This window comes from Xylaria bambusicola (genome assembly GCF_022495145.1).
Source record: "Xylaria bambusicola strain CBS 139988 unplaced genomic scaffold F5B22scaffold_19, whole genome shotgun sequence".
Taxonomy (NCBI): domain Eukaryota; kingdom Fungi; phylum Ascomycota; class Sordariomycetes; order Xylariales; family Xylariaceae; genus Xylaria; species Xylaria bambusicola.
This window is the reverse complement of record NW_025953572.1, coordinates 508,483-527,463: the sequence shown is the minus strand read 5'-3', so window position 1 is coordinate 527,463 and position 18,981 is coordinate 508,483. Positions and strand designations below refer to the sequence as shown.

Here is an 18,981-nt window from a genome sequence, read left to right as displayed (position 1 = left end):
TCATCACATCATGACAACCCCGACCATAGAAATTTTTCGTGGTGATAACTATGTACATCATACCTACTACTGCAGCACTACGAATACACTAGTCAGTTCAAGATTCTTAGAGTGACGGGTGGCGGCTAAGCTAGGAGGAACCCTTCAGATGGTGGAGGAGGGACCTAACTACATGATGGTCGTTGCCATTTCAAGTTCTGTAGAAACGGTCTGTTTACTGTGTTATGTGTTGAAAAAAATCTACCTAATTAGAGTTACTACTCCATAGCAGTGATTATTGGTATCTATATTGATACAACGATCAAGATTCGTCCACCGGGTGTACTTGTGTAGCCTCCTAGGGAGTATAGCAAGAACAGGAAGACGTTATTCATCCGAGCGAGCCGCGTAATAATATGCGATGCATAGACCAGCACGCGGCAGGCTTGCTTAATGATGAAGGTATCAATGACAAAGCGCACATACAATCTTGCAGCCTATCGTATATATTAGTAGTGTAATGCCTAACCTAAAGCTACCTAGAACTTTTAGCTCTTGACCAGACATGGCCCATCTCACCCATCACCCCAAAGTCTTAATTGAACGACTAGCCATACCTGTCAAGACGAAACGATCCCTGATCTCCCCGCTTCTAGCCATACACAATACCAAGTGCGTATCTGCGCTTGCGAAGATTAAGAAATTTAAGTATCAATAACCCTAGAGTGGTTACTACGTTCGATGCTATGTAGCCAGCTCTTTATTTGTAACATTTCGAGATAATTCGAGGTTCCGTATACACATACCTAGTGGTTGAAGTTCATATTTCGCATATCTACGAAGTAAGCGAACTACCGGTAGCCCAGGAACAAGTAAGGATCTTCAGGTGGCGCCTCCACGGTACTGGCTGATGCTACTTTGAGGCGGGTTACCAACCGTCCGCGCATTAAGTGGCGAAGAATTCAGTCGGATGCAAGCAGATATCCGGGAAATGCCACCAAGCTGAACTCGTTTCCGATTACTTAGATTCGAGATATGCCGTCTAAGTATGATAGCTATTGGCCTCCTATGGATATCTACTCGCCTATGTTTTCTACACCTACCTAAGTAGGCTTAGCATAAACTAGCCCGCCCACAAGCTAATGGCAGGGCTTTGATCCAACTATGGTAATATTAGTATATACTATAGCTATGCAGGTTAGGTATATATTCCTTACCGGCTATCTCCAGTAGGGCAGCGGAAGGGATCTTTTCGTCTGATAAGATTAGCAAATCCTATGGGAGCTGTCAGAAGTGGCTGGCTCGGCGATCAAGTCGATCTCGTTTCAAGTAAACTCGCTGAGGTAATGTAGTTCTGAAGTGCTAAGAAAGCATTTAAAAAGGCGGAGGCTTCTGGTACTGTGCTAATGGTGACCTGCAGGCCCATCATAAGTACGAAGTAAATCAGTCTGGTCAAGTGCTTACATACTAGAGTGCCGGCAGTATTCTTATGGTTAGTGCCGGAAACTGGAAATAGTGTAGACTGTTTGCGTACTAAGAATGCTAAGTTTATCATAGTACATGCATCGAGCACTCTGAAGCTCGATACCTACATGTAGTACTACGCGTAGCTTGGGGTGGTTGAGGTTGAGGGTTGAGGGTTGGGGCTGAAGTGGGCTCCTATAATTAGGCGGCGATCGTGACTTTGGTGCTTGCTAGGCTGTGGCCGGGCTGGCAAGCCCTGGCAAGCCCTGGCAACGGGCAGTTTAGTGTTCGGCCGGCGCCCTCGCACCCATAGAACAGGTGGTGACAGGGGCTTACCTGATGCCTCCTAAGTATGTAAGATCTAAGGAACATACAAATACTGCTCAGGCTGACAAAAAGGGGACATCGGAAGAACGGGAGAGGAAGCGCCAATGTTCTTGTGTAAGTATACAAATCAGCTAGAATCCTCCATACCAACGGTATCAAAGCGCACGCTAACTATCGTATATTAGCACGAATAGCCGACCCATATTTCGCATTCAATTGTACTTAGGTACGCGAACTACAAAAAGAAGTACAGCTCAAATTCCCAAGCCGAACACCACGGACGAACGGTTAGCTACCTCTGTATGCGAATCACCAGGAATTAGGATAGGTATGAATTTTCAGAATGCTGGGGGTACCTGCCTGCCGTACCTAAGGCAATGCACCCGCTTACTTATTTCATGCCTCGCAATCGAGTTCGCAAAGTTGCCCTGGAACACAGAGAGAGATAATCGACGGATGTTTCTTCATTACTAAGTGCATACCTAGGTAGGTACATAAGGTACTTACCTAGGTATGTAATCGCCTCTCAATTTTCGATGATACACGTACCCTGTAGCCGGGGTAAGTTGTACACATATCTGATCTGGATTTTACGGAACTTTGTCCGATCCCATCTTATCTACTCTATCGATTGCTCGGCCTAATGTGCTACCTACCTAGCCTGCCTGCTTTGAAAGACTCCCAATCTGTCTGGCGTACTAAATACCTAGGTACCTACTGAACGCCTGCACCAGCCACACTGCTAAAGTTCAAGCACAGCCTCAATATAGCTATCTACCCCGCTTTGTACCTGACTGGAGATTGTCGAATGTGGCAGCTGCAACCACTGAACGCGGTCGAGGGGTAGTTTGGCAGCTTGGACGCGGTTTCCTCGCGTCCTGTCGCTGAACCACCGCTATCAAACCCCCGTCCGTCCTCTTGCCAAGGCCGATCGCAACAAAACAAATCTCCAATCTCTAGGTACCAACAATATCTCGGCGTAGCTCTCATTGCGACAGTACACACAACCAAATACCCTTCCTCATCATTCGGCTCGATATTACTGAAGTCACACCTGCATAACTGTCACTGGTACAGCTTCGAACCTTGTTGCCTTTGCCCTGCATCCCAGAACCGCATAAGATGTCGGTCGTTTCACTCCTTGGGGTGAACATCCTCAACAACCCTGCCAAGTTTACCGACAACTATGAATTGGAGATTACTTTCGAGTGTCTCGAGCAGTTAGAAAAGGGTACGCCTCTTGCAAAATACTTCCCACTTCAACCTTTGCCCGGCGCAGTATGATGTGAATGAGACCGACAGTAACCAACCTCACTTAGATCTTGAATGGAAGCTGACCTATGTTGGCTCTGCTACCTCGTAAGTCATTGCTCTTTTAGCGTTTTCCACATATATGCGCCGGCGCAACCTAATGCAACCTGAATTAGCGATCAATATGACCAAGAGCTCGACTCGCTCCTCGTTGGGCCTATCCCTGTTGGCGTCAACAAGTTTGTCTTCGAAGCAGATGCCCCGAAAACGACGCGCATTCCGGATGCAGACATACTCGGTGTTACTGTCATCTTGCTGACTTGCTCCTACGACGGCCGCGAATTCGTTCGCGTCGGCTACTACGTAAACAACGAATACGATTCCGATGAGCTCAACGCAGACCCTCCCGCCAAGCCTATCATCGAGAAGATCAGACGTAACGTTCTTGCTGAAAAACCGAGAGTCACACGTTTTGCCATCAAATGGTGCGGTCACATTTGCACATGCCTGTATCTCCATGCACTAGTCTCTTACTTATTTCTCATAGGGATTCCGAAGCTTCTGCCCCCGCCGAGTTTCCACCGGAGCAACCCGAAGCTGATCTTCAAGCTGACGAGGAAGAGTATGGAGCTGAAGAGCTCGATGAAGACGTCGAGGATGAGGCCGATGGCGTTGCGGATAAGGCTGGCGAGAGCAGTGCTGTCGCTGCTGATGGTGACGCTGAGATGGGCGGCGCCGAGGAGGCTGGAGAGATTGGCGGAGAAGATGAGATGTCCGAGGATGGAAGCGTCGATCTCGAGAATGAAAGTGACGATGAATTGGAGGAGGATGTAGAAGGCGAGGCTGGTGCTCAAGGCGATGTGGCGGGTGGTGATGATGCCATGGAGGTGGACGACAACATGCCTGATGCACCAAACCAGAAGGGTGTTGCAGCTCGCTAAGTGATTGCGGGTAGCGGTTTAGGAGAGAGAAACATACCCTAGGAGCCTCTCTCTCCTCTTTGTAAGGACTAGTGATAACGATAGATGAGGCTTTCTGATGATTCAAGTCACACACGGACTGAGATTTCTGATATCGATACAAAAAGCATGCAGTTGGCTTTGGCGATGCGTTATGGGGTTCTAATAGATTTGCCTATCTCTTGAAAAAGCCATCCGATTTCCTACTTTCAGAGCTATACATTAATCTATTCAAGTGTGAAAACTCCCGTGCATATTTGATATGTATTTCTCCAAATCCACTTTTCATCTAAGCCCGCTGACTGTAAACTGAATGGGTATTTCTTTTCTCTTTTGTATTATTATGACATGACTGTGGGCTAAAAGGGACTAGATTTGCTACCCTATGTAACTCCAGCCACAATAACAGCAAACCCAACATCGGATCGAGATGTGGTGCATTTTATCATACATTGACTTTGTAGTATACGTTTACCACTAATGACCTTCTATATGCATTGCCCAAGGTGCCTGGAGAATTTCAAGTGTAAATTATACCCGTGGACCTCCGAATTAGTAAAGTCGAGTGTAACTGTATGGGCTGCATGTGATCTAGGACGGTATCCGAATGGACCTTGGAAGCTTATGGTGTTGCTAATAACTCCTATTAAGCTCTTACTCTTGACCATATCAACTTTATATCCCGATATCTTCCTTTGTCGTTCCCTGCTACACGCACACACCGTTAAATTTACAGTCCGCCTTACGACTACTGGAACATTCCTTTTGAAAGACCAATTTACAAGACATACAGCCTTATATCTGAAAGTGAGGTCGCGCAAACTTCTCTAACAATGAGACATCTCGGGGTTTGGAAGAATAGCAAAGACCGTACAGTTCTATACAGTATCCAGCTCAGCCACCGGGACCAGAAATAAATATAGTAGCCAAGGACCTGAGCAGACCTAGCAGGTTATTGTGTTCTGAAAAGCTTCAATGCCAAGCCTTTTATTAGTTCTTGATTTATTTCATATATTTTGGCCTCAGGAGCGAGGCTGGGTTAGGTGTGTGGCAGCGAAATCGTAAAAGCCTAACATTATAGAATCAAGTCCTGCTTTACATAGACGGAGACTGGATTTGACTATATACTTGGTCTCTACGCCTCTTCTACATTCAGTGGCTTGATACTCTAAAGATCCCAGACCTGTTCTGGTTCTTGTGGTAGCGGTATGGGTCTCATGTAACGGGGGCCTCTTCTACTTTGGACATCACGGAATGGAGTTCGCTGGGCGTGATGGATTTCCGCAAGCGGGGTTTCTATAACTTCGCTTTCAATACTAGGTAACTACATGTCTTATTAGGGAGGCTTTTGTCAGGCCGCTTGCATGTACGGTCTTTTCTGCGTGTCACGGTTTCTGAACGAACATGTGCTTGCCGTGTTACCTAACCGAGCTTCGGACCCGCCACTACCCCGGCTACGCCAAGCCCCGTACGATACCCCAGATTTGGGGGACTCGTCCAGTAGGATGACTTCCGATTACGGTAGCACACCGTAGCTGGAATGCCAGACATCCAGGCGGGCGGCTGGGAAGCTGACTCTATTGTTGTATTTGTCCCAAGCTCCTGTTCGATTCGATTTTCTGTTTCAGTTTTAATTTCTGTTCTTTTCTGTTTTGTTTTATGCTTTTCATTTCTATTATTTTCAATTGTGCAGATCGTGAACACACACGGCGGAGGAGCCCCCAATGGAGTCGAAGAAAAATGGGGTCGTGCTGAGCGCGCAGGAGATCGCGAGTCACCGTTCTACGTCGTCGTGTTGGATCGTCGTGGATGGCAAGGCGTACGACGTGACGGGATACCTCGACGAGCACCCGGGAGGCGCTGCGGTATTGCTGAAGCAAGGTGGAACTGTAAGTAGATCTCCCTCCTTATTCCATGTCTCGGAAAATGGCGGCCTATCTGCTGAATGACAAGTCAATTCTTGCTTCGCTTCTTCGAATGCACTTAAATGCCGAGGCTAGCGCGAATCGAGCTCATTGTCTCGAGCAGAATTGACAACCCGATTGCTCACATGTCACAAGGACGCGACAGCCGAGTTTCGCAAGATCCATTCGCCAGATGTCCTCAAATATCTGCCGGAGGATGCTTGTCTGGGTGCCATTGACGCGGCCGCGCAGGCCGCGCTGCCTATCAGCACTGTCAACGCGGACTTGACTGAAGAGTCAGGCACAGAAGACGGCGCGAATAAAGTACCACACATTTCCAGCATCGTGGCGCCTAATGATTTTGAAGCGGCCGCTAAAATCTCCATGCCGCTGAAATCCTGGACTTACGTCTCATCCTACTCGCACGACGGCTCCGCATTCCGAGGTAACCTCACCTCGTGGCAAGCCGTGCGCTTCCGCCCTCGCATCTTCGCCGACGTGCGGACAGTGACGCCGCAGTGCCGCATCCTCGGGTCCGCCTCCGCGTTCCCATTCTACGTGTCCGCCATGGGCCAATTAGGGCGCGGACACCCGGCCGCCGAGATCGGACTGGTACGGGCTCTGGCGCGTCGCGGCGCACACGGCGTCATATCCACGGAATCCACGGTGAAGATGGAGGAGATCGCTGCTGCGTTTCTCGAGGAGAAGAAGAAAGTCAAAGCCACTGCCGCCGCCAAGAACAAGCCAGAAGCACGGCTGCACTTCCAGCTGTACATCCCCGCCGACCGCGAGATCGCCATCCAGCGCATCAGGCGCGTGCGCGCGACGGGCGTGTTCCATAGTCTTTGGGTCACTGTCGACACCGCGGTTCTAGGAAAGCGGACCGCGGACCGCAAATTGCAAGCCGCCGAGGCACTAGCTGCTTCCCCTGAACTCGCGGCACATGCAGAGCGCGCGGGCTTCGGGGCGCTGGCACATGCCGGAGGTGCGCAGCTCAATGCCTCGCTTACCTGGGAGGATCTGAAGTGGATGAAGCGGGAATGGGGCGGCCCCGTGGTGCTCAAGGGCGTGCAGACAGCCGAGGATGCGGCGCACGCGGCGGAACTCGGCGTCGACGGGGTGCTCTTGAGTAATCATGGTGGTCGTCAGATGCATGATGCCCCGGATGCGCTGACGACACTGCTTGAGATCCGCACGTATTATCCCGGTCTTGTGGATCGGCTGGAAATCTTTGTCGATGGCGGGTGTCGCGATGGTGCGGATGTGCTTAAGGCTGTGGCGCTCGGGGCAAAGGCCGTGGGCGTTGGTCGGCCGTTCTTTTACGCGCTCGCTGCCTATGGAGAGAAGGGTGTTGAGCGTTGCTTGGATAGTGAGTCTTGTCCTTTCAGTTTCTCTGCTTTTCCCTCCTACTTTCTTTCTTTTTGAGCCCCGATATACTAAGTCAGTCTTAGTTTTTGCGGATGAGCTCGTCACCGGGATGAGACTCGTTGGAATCAAAGATCTAGATGAGGCGCAACCCGAGCGCGTCAATGCTAGTCGGTTACTCAACGAAATATGGCGACCTGAGAAGAGTCGCCTATAATCCATGACCTAGAAACGAACATCGTATGCTATTGAAGGTGACAATAGCAGTGAAATTGTTATATGCATTATGTTAGCCTTGACTATATAACACCATAGATGGTAGTCAGCTTGGCCTAGAGTCCATTCCCCTTATCTAATACTATTATATAGCGTGCATATCCCTTCTGCTCTCCGCCTCAACCAGGAGGTCGCCCATCTAGCTACTCCGAGGGTCTGTTCGAGTTGCATCCTACCAGAGAATATACCAATTGCCTTTCGAAACAGAATGATTAACCACCCGATCCGTGATTCGATTACTCGCAGTCTTCGTCTTCGTCGTCCTCGTACTTGTAGTCCCACTGTCGCTTGTCGAGTTGCTGAGCGTTGATAGTATCCCGCTTGATGGCAGTAGCGAGTGCACGGCGCGCCGCGGCGGCACTACCTCCAGCGACTAATGCTCAATGTCAGCGATCTGCTATCATAATGGAGAGATTGTTTCAACGCTGGGCGGGCTTACTTTGAACAGGCACGACACCGCCAAATGGCCCGGCCCGAGCAGCGTTCATGCATCGTACGAGGCAAGCGTTATCCTGACCGGCAACAGTTCCAGTGCATTCCTGGTTGTCAGGAATCGCAGCGACGAGGGGGAAGTCCGTAGCGGCGCCCTCGCGATTGCGGGAGTTTCGGCCAGGAGGGGTGGTGGTAACGGTCAAGGGTGTCCAGTTCTCGCCCGTGCCGTCAGCGTTGATTTCGCAGGTGTACGGGCCACCGCCGTCAGCGTTGACCTGGTGGAGCGTCATGGTGAGTTCGCCGCCCTGGCTGATCTGAGGCAACTGGTCCCCCGTCTCGGCCATGATTGCCTTCGTGCCTTGCTCAATGTTGTTGTCGCCGCCTCCGAGGGTCTCGCCGATCGTATCCTCCTGGTCGCCACGGAATCGGGTGGAATCTTGCTGGAATGGCCTACGGCGAGTTCCGTCGCGAGGGGTGCTGCTGTCAACACCCAGGGCCACTGAGCAGGAACTGGATTAGCATGGAGTTATGACTTGTTTATTGGAAAACAAATGAACTTACTGCCTGAGCCACCCGCGTCGCCAACTGCATCGATGATGGCACCGTGACCTGCAACTAGGTGCGCGAAGCTCACGAGTCCAAGACCCAGAATGACTTTGACAGAAGACATGGTGATGATAACTGATTAAGTAGTAAATGTAAAATTAAGACTGCGCAGCAGTAGGCAACGAGAAGGAACAAGAAGAGACAGAAGGGTGCTTGCTGGAAGCTGATATGAGTTGAGATGTGATGATGATGATGAATTAGACTCTATGAACGAGGGCAGAACTGCCTGACTTTATAGAAGATCGTGACTACGAATGCTAGTTCCATCGTCTCACTTCATACCGCAAGAGGGCGCAGCAAACAATCCCCAAGTAGACTTCACGATCATGGCGATACCCTTGATCAGTGCCGGTAACCGTTTTGTTGAGAAGAAATCAAGGCTAGGGGTGGCCAGACACATCACCGTCAGGGGAAACATCCTCGTTTCCTCGTTTTAGACATTGGACGAAGTCTCGCAGCTCGGACCAGAACCAAACTATGAATAGTTTCATTCATTCAGGACACCATTCGGAGTCCAATGCATCCGAGCTTTCACGCTTTCGACGGAAGAAAGTTTATCACGAGCTGTTCTATGATTTTTACAGTTGATTGCGGGTAATTACTATTTGTACGATTCTCGAGGAAAGCTTTGAGCGGGCGTTTGTTGTTGACTCTCATTGATCGCCACAGATCAACCCCGGATTTTCTCACCCACGAAGCGAAGTGGGATGCGATAGCCTAGCATGCCCGCGCCCGACACGTAGGCGAGTTGTTGGCCATTTCGCCAAGCATTTAGGGTCACATACGAAGTGAGTAGACGGGAGTCGGGCCGGAAACATTTCAGGTGATGCAGGTAGTAGTTATGTGATACTAGTAACCCGAAGCGCGAAGACATCGGGTGAGGGCCTCGCCCAGACCAGGAGACGTGATTACCCGATCACGTGTCGAGAATTCGACTAAAACCTGATGAAGTTATCACCAATATGGTATGGGTGCATGAACACTTGAGCAAGCTGTTCGTGAGTTCACTTCCCTTTATGAGGGCTAATTGATGAAACGCGCTGTTCCGATTGGTTCCGCAGACAGTTTGTTCTGTGGTGGCGCCGTGGCGGAGCATCAAGATGCCTGAGCACCTGATGAGCCAATCGTATCTTAGTAAAAGAGGTGTTTCAGGCAGCCCTCCAAACACGAATTTGGCAATAGATGCAGTTCACATAAGGCCAAATTATGGTGATAACTCCCAGCACCTCGTGCGAATCTCACTTGAAAGGCGCCAAGACCTTTTACCTAAGCAACGGCGTTGAAGATGCTGCCGGGCATCGCGTGTGGCATGAAAACGCGGCCGTTGAACTTGTCTTCGGATGCGAATTGGTAAGTAATGAGGAAAGTCAACTTGTTTCAAAGCTGGCGGTCATCCTGCGCCTAAACTTACCGCACACATGACTCTTCGCACATTTGATGCATCCCACCCAACGATCTATCTGACCTGCTTTTCCACAACCCTACAGCCTGTTGGCTCTTGTGATAGTATCGGTAGTGCTTGGGGCGTGGAACACCATGTCGACCGAGGCGGCTTTGCGACTATGACTATCTCTTTTGATGTGCGACGGTGTTCATCAGGTTACCTAACCTCCGGAGCTATCATGCTATCGATCCCGTCAAGCTATCAAGCCCCAGGCGTTCGCAGGCGATAGCATCAATGACTACCTATGATATCTGCTATGATCATGGCTGTGCCTCTTCACCGACTAATTTGGCATAGGTTGTGTGAAATCCGGACCCCAATTTGGATGTGCTGCCTACCTAAGGTAGGAAGGAAGGAGGTACTTGATATCAGGTAGATGCCCAGTGCAGATGAAAGTACCGACACCGGATCAGCCCTCTAGCTGCGCCCGCCTGTCAGCCCCAAAGGACCCCAAGGCAAACCCAGGTTGGCCACCACACATGTAAGGCATCGTTTTGCCATCTCAGTTCACTTCGAAATGATTTTACCCCTCTTCGCATCTATTCGGGAGAATCAGCTTCCGGGTTGAATTGCCTCAGCAATGGACCCGGCGACAATCGTCCAAATCGTCGGAACAGTGGTGTCGCTGGGAGATGTCGTGATAAAGTGCATCACACGGTTAAGCGCACTCAAGGCTCAGGTAACGAGTCGTAACCCCTCCTCCCTCCCTTCCTCCCTCTCTCTCTGTCTCTCTCTCTCTCTCTATATATACACGTACATACATACATATAGACCCCGCTATTTGCTATGAACCACAACTCATGCTACGACTTGTCAGTTTCACGATGCGCCAATCATTGTCACGTCTATGATCGGACAACTGCACATGGTCAAGATTGCGCAAGACCAGCTCTCTGCTCTAAATTCGCCAGCATTCACCCACGACCCAAGATATAACCAACTTGCTGCCCATATCGGCAATGCGCTCGATAGCTTCAGTCCGATTCTATTGGCCTTGGGCCAACAGCTAGACCGTTACGAGGGCACTGGGGCCGATTGGATGACAGCAAGAAACAGGATGGGATTCCTGAATGGCGAAAGAGAAATGACGAATCTCTCAATCTTACTCGACCGACAGGTAAATGCCCTGAACCTGCTATTGCAAGCTATACAGTGGTAAGGCGTTAAATAAAAACGAAGACCATCAGCATCGACGCTAAGTTTAGCCCAGCACAACTTGGACTCAGCAATCCGAGATAACGACGCGAGTGGAGAGTCAATCGATCCTGCGACTAGCGCAAGATTGCTCCTCTTCCCTCCTAGGTCTTGAGGACGTCGCAAGTTTCATCTCGGAAGGTACAGCGGCGATAAGCACTTGTTTCGAATTCGATGATGTGCTTCGAAGCACTGTATTATACCAAACAGCGGAGAGATCACACCTCAGGCAGGCCATCCGAGCAAAGAGGACGAAGAATAATGACACAGTATCGACAGATAACTTTAGCCAACGGTCAGCCACCTTTGGACTCAGACAGGTATTTCGGACGATGAAATTAACCAAACCAATTGAGGAAAGCGATGCGCTAGAAAAACAGCATAAAATCAGAGTTGATATTCACCGCGAAATAACTGTTCAGAGCGCCGAAGCCGACAGCACGGCACAAGATGGCCCTTCCCGAGAAGGCTTAGTGAATTGTAGCAGAGAACCAATTCAGCCATTACATGATAGAAGTGATTCCGGTTCAACTCGACCGCAGCCTGGCCTAAGCAATTGGCGGAGAGCGTTCCAGCGGCGAACACCCAGCGCATATGACACCAAACAGAAGGGACAAAACATTCAGCCTAATAAGTCGAAAGTTTTACTCTTAGGGGCTTCCGGCAGCGGCAAGACTACGCTGCTCAATGCCTTACAACTCTTTATCGACTCGGAGAATGTCAAGTATGAGGGCGGCGACCATCGTACATTGGTATGGCACAACGCATTAGATTCTGTCAGGATTATATTAAGGGAAATGGAAGAATTGGGGGTATGGCCAACCCAGCAACGTCGTGACAGCGCCCGAGCGCTTTTACTGGACCCTTGCCCGTACTGCGAGCGGGACCCAGCCCTGAACCCAGAACATGCCAAGGACGTTGCTCTTGCGATCACATCACTTCGTGATAACGAAGCATTCCAAACCACCATGAAGTCGCGGACAGTCTATCAATTCCACGATAACAGCGAGTATTTCATCAAAAATATTGACCGCCTCGTTGAGCAAGCGAAACATTCCTCGGCGCCAACTCATGAAGATGTGCTTCGAACGCAAGTCACGACCACCGGGATACACCAGACGGTTCTCACGTATAAAGACACTCAATACCTTCTGTACGATTTTGGAGGCGAGAGGAGCGAGAGGAAGAAATGGATACACGCTTTCCAAGACGTATCGACCATCATCTACCCAGTCGAAGTGACCGGTTTTCGAAGGAGCTTGCGCGAAGATAGAAACGGCGACCGAATGCACGAGTAATTTATGTTATGGGAATCCATCGTGAACACTTACCATTTTGAGAAATCCAACTTCCTAATTGTTTTCACTAAGACGGATTTTCTCGACGGATATTTGAACGACAAAGGCATTCGCAATTTCTTGACCTCGAAAGGAGTCCAAACAACTCACGACGAATACTTGGACCATCTTGAATCGAGGTTCCGGGAGTTGATCCGATGGTCTGAAGACCGAGACCAACGAGTCCGGTTCGTCCACGCTAACCTCGTAGATGCTCTCGAAACGAAATGGGCTGCGATGGACATCATGGAGGTACTGGAGGACTTTGAGAGACCGCGGACGTCTCAGTTTGGGACATATCCCGCGGTCAATAGGGAGCTATCGGAGCTATTCGTGAAACCGCTCGTGAGGCGTAACAGCGTCAACAGCTCGTGTGAAACCTCCAGCGTCGTTGCTGGGCGGCTGTCGGTGAGGGAAAATGAAGATACTAATGCGTTGCTGCTGGATGTAACACAATAGACAGCGGCAAATTAGCTTGCAATTTAGTCAGCGTCTAGCGGAGATCTCTTTAATTAGATAACGAAAGCGATTGGATTTGATAGGCTTTTGTGCTTCCCAATACCCATCATACCATTAGAGTAATTATATTTATCTATAAACCACCTACCAACTAAGTCTACTCAATCCTTCGATGGTGCAGTATCCAGTTTCTCTTGTCTTACAAGTTGAGCTGATACATAGTTCGGTGCTTGTGCCGTGCGTCGTGACAGACACTTGGTCTAACGAGATCACTGTAAGACAGCATTGCTGTGCTGTAGTGACGCGGTGCACGAAATCGTCATGTGATTGATGGCCGAGATAGTGAGACGTGATACGGAGTTGTTTAACGCAACAACCGTACAATATAAAACAGCCCTCGAACCTAACTATATATCAACCCTCCTTATGGTTAACAACCTAAACCTTTTACATAGTAAGTAAGGCAAGCTAAAGGAAGCCGAAGAGATGCATCAGCGAGCGTTTTAAGGCTGTGAGAAGCCGGTAAAAGACTGTCCTATGCTCTTTTAAATATACCTAAGCTCTTCTGCTCCTGAAATTGGAGAGCTAGAAGCCATTGCCCGGGCCATCGCGAGTTATTAATAGAGGCCCCCTGTACGCGGGATGTATAGATGTGCTCTAGAAATGGCGCAACAGATCGCCACCCACATGCCTTCGTCTGAAGAAACGGCGCGCCGAAACACAAACCCCCGGGTGTATCGACGTCATCTTTAGTATTCAACTCGCGCCATCTCTCTGCCCCCCTGCCATGATGTAGGTGATATGACTTGTTCTAGGTGCAGAGTTCGCAAAAGAGAGATTGCCTGTGTGCTGTGACTGGGGAACTCGGTCATCGGGTACAGAAGTCACTACAACCTCCCGATCTTGTCTGATGTTATTGTTATTGTCAATATTCTCAGCATGCGCGACAGTTGCGGTTGTCTCGAGGTCCTGCAGTTGAACTGGTAAATTCTCCTTAACATTCTGACTTTTCATTATCTGCTCTTCGCTTTCGGTGTAAGTGAGCCCCGTAATTGGGTTTGGAGTGCGAGGACCACGGCCGCGCCAACTTTGCTTGTTCCCACCGCCCCACGTTCTGATATAGCTTCTAAATGCCCCATTAGAGCTTTTTGCTCTTGAATAGCCTATGTATCGGACGATGGAGTCGGATATGGAGGTTAGCCGAGACTTAAAAAGTGGGAAGACCATCGGGAGGTTGGTCGTGATAACGGATACGAACGTTTCTCGGACGGCCCAAGATCCGGCTACCTGAGCACCATTGACGGGATCCTTGGGGCACAGAGGTTATGAGTTTGGTGCGGCATAGCTCCATTGGGAGAGACTGCATACTTACCGTGATGATGAATGTGGCCCGTAAGATGGCAAAAATAATAACCAAGACTCCTCCACTGAAGAGGATAATCAATCCAAATTTTTTCAGGGGCCTGAGAGACGATTTCCAGAGCATAGGGATAGGAATGGATAGAAGGTAAAGGTCTGTAATTATGTTCAAGGTGCCGTAGACCCAGACAACCCTAGTCGAGATGGCCGGTTGACAAACATCTTTGGAGTATGAGACAGTCAGGCTAACGTTTCTACATGATAGAAGCCAGGGTATGGAGAAGGAGACGTAACTAACTTCCAGGGTTTGGGTTGATTTGCCAGTTTCGATTGAAGGGACGGCAGCCCAAGAAGAGATTCAAGGTAGCTGCAAGCCAGCTACAGAAGAGGAGAACAAATCCGATGTATATCCGCAGAGAATAATTTCGGTTCAGACCACGCTATAATTATAAGTTATAAACAACTCGACAAGTCAGGTGACTAGTGAGAACTACCGTAAGACGAATGTAGAATACTAGCAGTGACACTTTCAGGGACCATAGGAGAGCTGAATAGGTTGACCACCCGGCCAGCTGTATCTTGCAACCAATGACTCTAAAGTGAGATAAGTCAGCAAAATCGAGTATCGGCCATGCTCCAAGTGCGTTGTACCTCAGCATGTATTCATGGCTTCTCGGATCAAGGTTCTGCCGTTGTTCGTCCGTCATGCCGTTATTCGCCAGCCCTTGGGCATAGTGGCCAACTGAATATGCGAGGGCAGTCTCCGCGGCATAGAAGAGCTACAAAGGATTTTTTCATCATATCAGTACCATAGATGGATCTCAATGACTTGTGCGGCTATGAAGAGGTTGAGATGTGAAGTAAGAGAAAAAAGACGGAGATCAGGACTCCGCCACACCAACCATTGCAATCCAAATGAAATAATCATCAACTTGAAATCCTCTAACTCCAACCTGGAGTATTCTAGCATATGTCCTCAATGCGGTAAAGGAGACGCCGATGGCAAACAAGGTGAAGTCTTCGGTTACGAACTGCTTCAGCGCGGCAGCGGCAGCTGCAGCTTTTGGGTCCATAGTGGACTGTTGGCCGATCACCTCTTCTGAGATGATAATGAGATACCTTGGGATGAGAGGCCAACACGGGGGCGATGTTGTTATGCGAGAATCTTGTAGCTGAATGCCATGCAGACTGGATATTAATTAGAGACTATGGTATCAGATTTCGGAATACGCAGACGAGAAGACTCACTGTATATAATACTAGCTTATTCACGAAGGTTTCACAGGCCCTCATGAAAAAAAAAAAAAGATAAATATAACACCCGGTGGTTGTAGTTCTCACATACACTGAGCCGATCTCATCTTTGGACATTGCCACATTACATCAACAAGGCTGGCGATCAATACTAGATACCAATTCAATCCGTCTTGTTACACCTCATGCACTGGACCTTGTGCCAGCGATGGCAGTGGCATTGCAGACCTAGTTGCGTCTTCACTTCTGGCGAACTAAATTATAAAAAATGATTTTGACAGCTCCTTGATCTATCACCAACCGCAATATAACACCACTTGCGGGGTGACACGGCATCAAGAATATGTAGTGTACAGGGTGGAAGCCTTCTGGTAAAGGAGTTGCCCTGCCTCCTGCTCACCTACTTCTGCACGTACTCCGACATTTTGACTTAGATTTTGTACTACCTAGATAAAATTGGGCTATTGAGCGTATTCGGAAGGTAAGGAGGGGAAACGTTGCAGAGCCTCCAACGGTGTGGGGGCTAGAAATGGCACAACCTATCGGATCCGTTTCTGGGGTGAGACGCAAACAAATGCAAAATGATGTGTAGCATTCACCTGACAGGAGACCACAGTGATTTGCATGTTGGGGCTGGGATGGATGCAACAAACGAGAGTAACGATTTAAACAAAGCTCGTGATAGGCCCTGCTTCATTCGGCCTACCGGATAAACATCATTTCCCTGGATGATACCCTCCCTGTATGCAGTAAGATGAAAAAGGTCTGTCGTGGCTTGCATCACATCAGTGATTCAGCCCCTATCACTTTCTCTGTTCTATGAAGTCCACCCCCAAGGTGGCTAATCGGACCGGTGTTTTCGCTGCTCGGCTCTTGCATGCTTTTCAATTAACTTCACACTTGTCAAAACACTTGCTTCTTTGAACATTATCTTGCGAAGGAGAAGCTGCGCATCATGGACAACTTTGACTGCGTGGTTGTCGGGGCAGGTGAGGATCGGCCGTGTTAGACTAGCCTACCTGATACACTGACACGATTCGGATAGGGTTATACGGTTTAGCCGCTGCGAAGCAGTTTCATGTGACGCAGCCAACCAAGTCGCTGGCCATTTTCGACAGCCAATCTTCTTTGGGTGGCACGTGGGCTGATGAGCGTTTGTACCCCGGGCTAAACAGCAACAACCTTCTGGGCACATATGAGTATCCAGACTTTCCTATGAGCAGTGCTTCATTCCCTGTAAAGTCTGGGAAACACATCAGTGGAAACGCCATCAATACCTATTTGAAGGCATACGCGGCTCATTTTGGTATTGCGAACTTAATCCGTCTCGAGACTAGGGTACTCAGCGCTGAACATCAGGAGACCCTTGACGGAGGCTGGATTCTCACGATTGACGATCCTCAAAATGCTAAGAATCAGTCGAAGATCTTTGCACGTCGCCTCATCATTGCTACTGGCTTGACCTCGGACGCGTTCATGCCACGTTTCAAGGGACAGGAAAGCTTCGACGGCAAACTCTTCCACGGGAAATATTTCCAACAGAATCGCGATACCCTAACGGCCAAGACTGTGACCGTCTTCGGAGCATCCAAATTCTCTTGGGATACGGTTTACGCTTACGCTACAGCGGGCGCCAAGGTCAACTGGGTTATCAGATGTAATTATGCCTGTCACTGCTCTTATGAGCCACGATCACTAACATCATATTGTTGATGATAGCCGAGGGTCACGGCCCATGTTGGATCGCACCCCCTTATGTGACGCCCTTGAAACGCTGGTTAGAGAAGCTGGCGAGTACGTACCATACATCTGACGGCTGAACCTTGGTGTCGTGTGCTTAATAACTGACTGTATGTTACAGATACTCGCTTCTTGACGTGGTTTAGCCCATGTATATGGGGTGACGCAGACGGGTATTCTGGTATACGTGCATTCTATCACGGTACAGCCTTTGGCCGATCCATCGTGAACACGTTTTGGAAAATTCTAGGGAACGATGTGCTTACGCTGAATAATTACGATGCACACCCGGATACCGCCAAGCTCAAACCATGGACTCAAGCTATGTTTACTGGCTCAAGTTTCAGTATCCTCAACTATGAGCAGGATATCTTTGAGCTCGTCAAAAGCAACAAGGTTGACGTTTACGTTGGTGAGATTAGCCATCTGAGTCCTCGACGAGTCCACCTGGTCGATGGTACTGAATTTGAATCTGAGGTATTCGTAGCCAATACAGGCTGGAAACACATCCCGCCCATCAAATTCCTACCGGAAGGGATCGAAAAGGATCTCGGGATTCCGTATCAGCCACTTACTGATGACGAAACTCCATATGGTAAACTAGGGCTCCAAGCAGATCAAGATATCTTGCAGCGCTTCCCACGGCTAAAAACACCACCGGTATGGAATCGAAACTACGTGCCATTGACGCACGGAAAGGGGATCGAGAGCAGAGACGAGGAGCCCCCAGCGCTCACGCCATACATGCTATACCACTTCCTCATACCTGCATCTGTCCGCTTCCTTCGCACTCGCGACATCGCCTTCGCTGGAATCATGTCCAATCTCAGCAATGCCCCGACAGCTCATATCACTGGCTTGTGGATCAGCGCGCACTTTTCTGGAATGTTGGAAGTTGACCCAGCCAAGACGCTTGACGCCGGTGATGACGGTACATCCTTAGCCAAGATCCAGTACGAAACGGTACTTTACAACCGCTGGGGTAGGTGGCGCTACCCAACAGACTGGGGTAACAAGAACCCCAACTTCGTCTTTGACGCTGTTCCCTACCTTGACTTATTGCAGCATGACCTGGGGTTGAAATCTCACCGAAAGAAGGGCTGGTTCGCTGAGATGGTGGAGCCGTATGGGCCGGAGGATTATGCCGACATCAATAACGAGTGGGAGAGTAAGAACAAGGCTATTTGATTGGGCAACCCTAGATGTGCAACCATATCCACACTAAACGTGCAGTGTACGTTTTGTTACTGTATACAGCATGCTGCAGTCAAGGGTGAAATGGGTATCGCGAATTTGGTTATATGCTTGAGTATCTCAACCATTATAGCAGGGTCACAATTCTGGATAATATCTCTAGCTTGGCATAACATGTGCATCAAGCTCCAAGTACAAACTGTCATCAATGCCATAATAGCACTTAATCATGCCAAATGTGCTAATACTTACCGTAAGATAACAGGCTGAGATTACAGTACCACACCAGATATAATTCTTAGAGAACAACATTCACACCCATCTCAGTAAGCAGGCTATGAGCAATGATGAGGCGTTACCGAGCTTCCGACCGTGGTTGCCTCTAGGTACCCCAAGAGCCTGATGGCCCAAATCACAACGACCTACCGGTACCAGCG

The 18,981-nt window shown here is 49.2% G+C and overlaps 7 protein-coding genes across 7 annotated transcripts; 5 read left to right on the top strand and 2 right to left on the bottom strand.

Moving 5' to 3' along the window:
* Positions 1-2,892: 2,892 nt before the first annotated feature.
* On the top strand, positions 2,893-3,962 carry F5B22DRAFT_646379 (ASF1 like histone chaperone-domain-containing protein; the record flags this gene model as incomplete). Its single annotated transcript, XM_047978721.1, has 4 exons — positions 2,893-3,001; positions 3,090-3,129; positions 3,198-3,506; positions 3,569-3,962. The coding sequence occupies 4 exons, from the start codon at positions 2,893-2,895 to the stop codon at positions 3,960-3,962; spliced, it is 852 nt and encodes a 283-aa protein (XP_047831131.1).
* Positions 3,963-5,704: 1,742 nt separating this feature from the next.
* F5B22DRAFT_636231 (FMN-dependent dehydrogenase-domain-containing protein) lies at positions 5,705-7,466 on the top strand (the record flags this gene model as incomplete). The annotated part of the gene is made up of 3 exons (XM_047977262.1): positions 5,705-5,869; positions 6,041-7,253; positions 7,336-7,466. 3 exons carry the CDS (start codon positions 5,705-5,707, stop codon positions 7,464-7,466), a joined length of 1,509 nt encoding a protein of 502 aa, XP_047831130.1.
* A 69-nt stretch (positions 7,467-7,535) lies between these two features.
* On the bottom strand, positions 7,536-8,930 carry F5B22DRAFT_143652 (uncharacterized protein). The gene is made up of 3 exons (XM_047969055.1): positions 8,519-8,930; positions 7,965-8,456; positions 7,536-7,898 (listed from the first exon to the last, which is right to left on the bottom strand). Exons 1-3 carry the CDS (start codon positions 8,625-8,627, stop codon positions 7,762-7,764), a joined length of 738 nt encoding a protein of 245 aa, XP_047831129.1. The 5' UTR covers positions 8,628-8,930; the 3' UTR covers positions 7,536-7,761.
* A 1,482-nt stretch (positions 8,931-10,412) lies between these two features.
* On the top strand, positions 10,413-12,834 carry F5B22DRAFT_143672 (G-protein alpha subunit-domain-containing protein). The gene is made up of 3 exons (XM_047969057.1): positions 10,413-10,686; positions 10,825-11,162; positions 11,218-12,834. The coding sequence occupies exons 1-3, from the start codon at positions 10,588-10,590 to the stop codon at positions 12,497-12,499; spliced, it is 1,719 nt and encodes a 572-aa protein (XP_047831128.1). The 5' UTR covers positions 10,413-10,587; the 3' UTR covers positions 12,500-12,834.
* Positions 12,301-13,083, top strand: F5B22DRAFT_143763 (uncharacterized protein). The gene has a single exon (XM_047969058.1). The coding sequence runs from the start codon at positions 12,503-12,505 to the stop codon at positions 12,995-12,997; it is 495 nt and encodes a 164-aa protein (XP_047831127.1). The 5' UTR covers positions 12,301-12,502; the 3' UTR covers positions 12,998-13,083.
* Positions 13,084-13,147: 64 nt separating this feature from the next.
* On the bottom strand, positions 13,148-16,155 carry F5B22DRAFT_605914 (uncharacterized protein). Its single transcript, XM_047974887.1, has 7 exons — positions 15,605-16,155; positions 15,259-15,544; positions 15,008-15,135; positions 14,851-14,950; positions 14,655-14,796; positions 14,370-14,578; positions 13,148-14,305 (listed from the first exon to the last, which is right to left on the bottom strand). Exons 2-7 carry the CDS (start codon positions 15,427-15,429, stop codon positions 13,754-13,756), a joined length of 1,302 nt encoding a protein of 433 aa, XP_047831126.1. The 5' UTR covers positions 15,430-15,544; positions 15,605-16,155; the 3' UTR covers positions 13,148-13,753.
* A 34-nt stretch (positions 16,156-16,189) lies between these two features.
* On the top strand, positions 16,190-18,854 carry F5B22DRAFT_605910 (uncharacterized protein). Its single transcript, XM_047974886.1, has 4 exons — positions 16,190-16,599; positions 16,656-17,267; positions 17,330-17,404; positions 17,472-18,854. The coding sequence occupies exons 1-4, from the start codon at positions 16,566-16,568 to the stop codon at positions 18,536-18,538; spliced, it is 1,788 nt and encodes a 595-aa protein (XP_047831125.1). The 5' UTR covers positions 16,190-16,565; the 3' UTR covers positions 18,539-18,854.
* Positions 18,855-18,981: the final 127 nt, after the last annotated feature.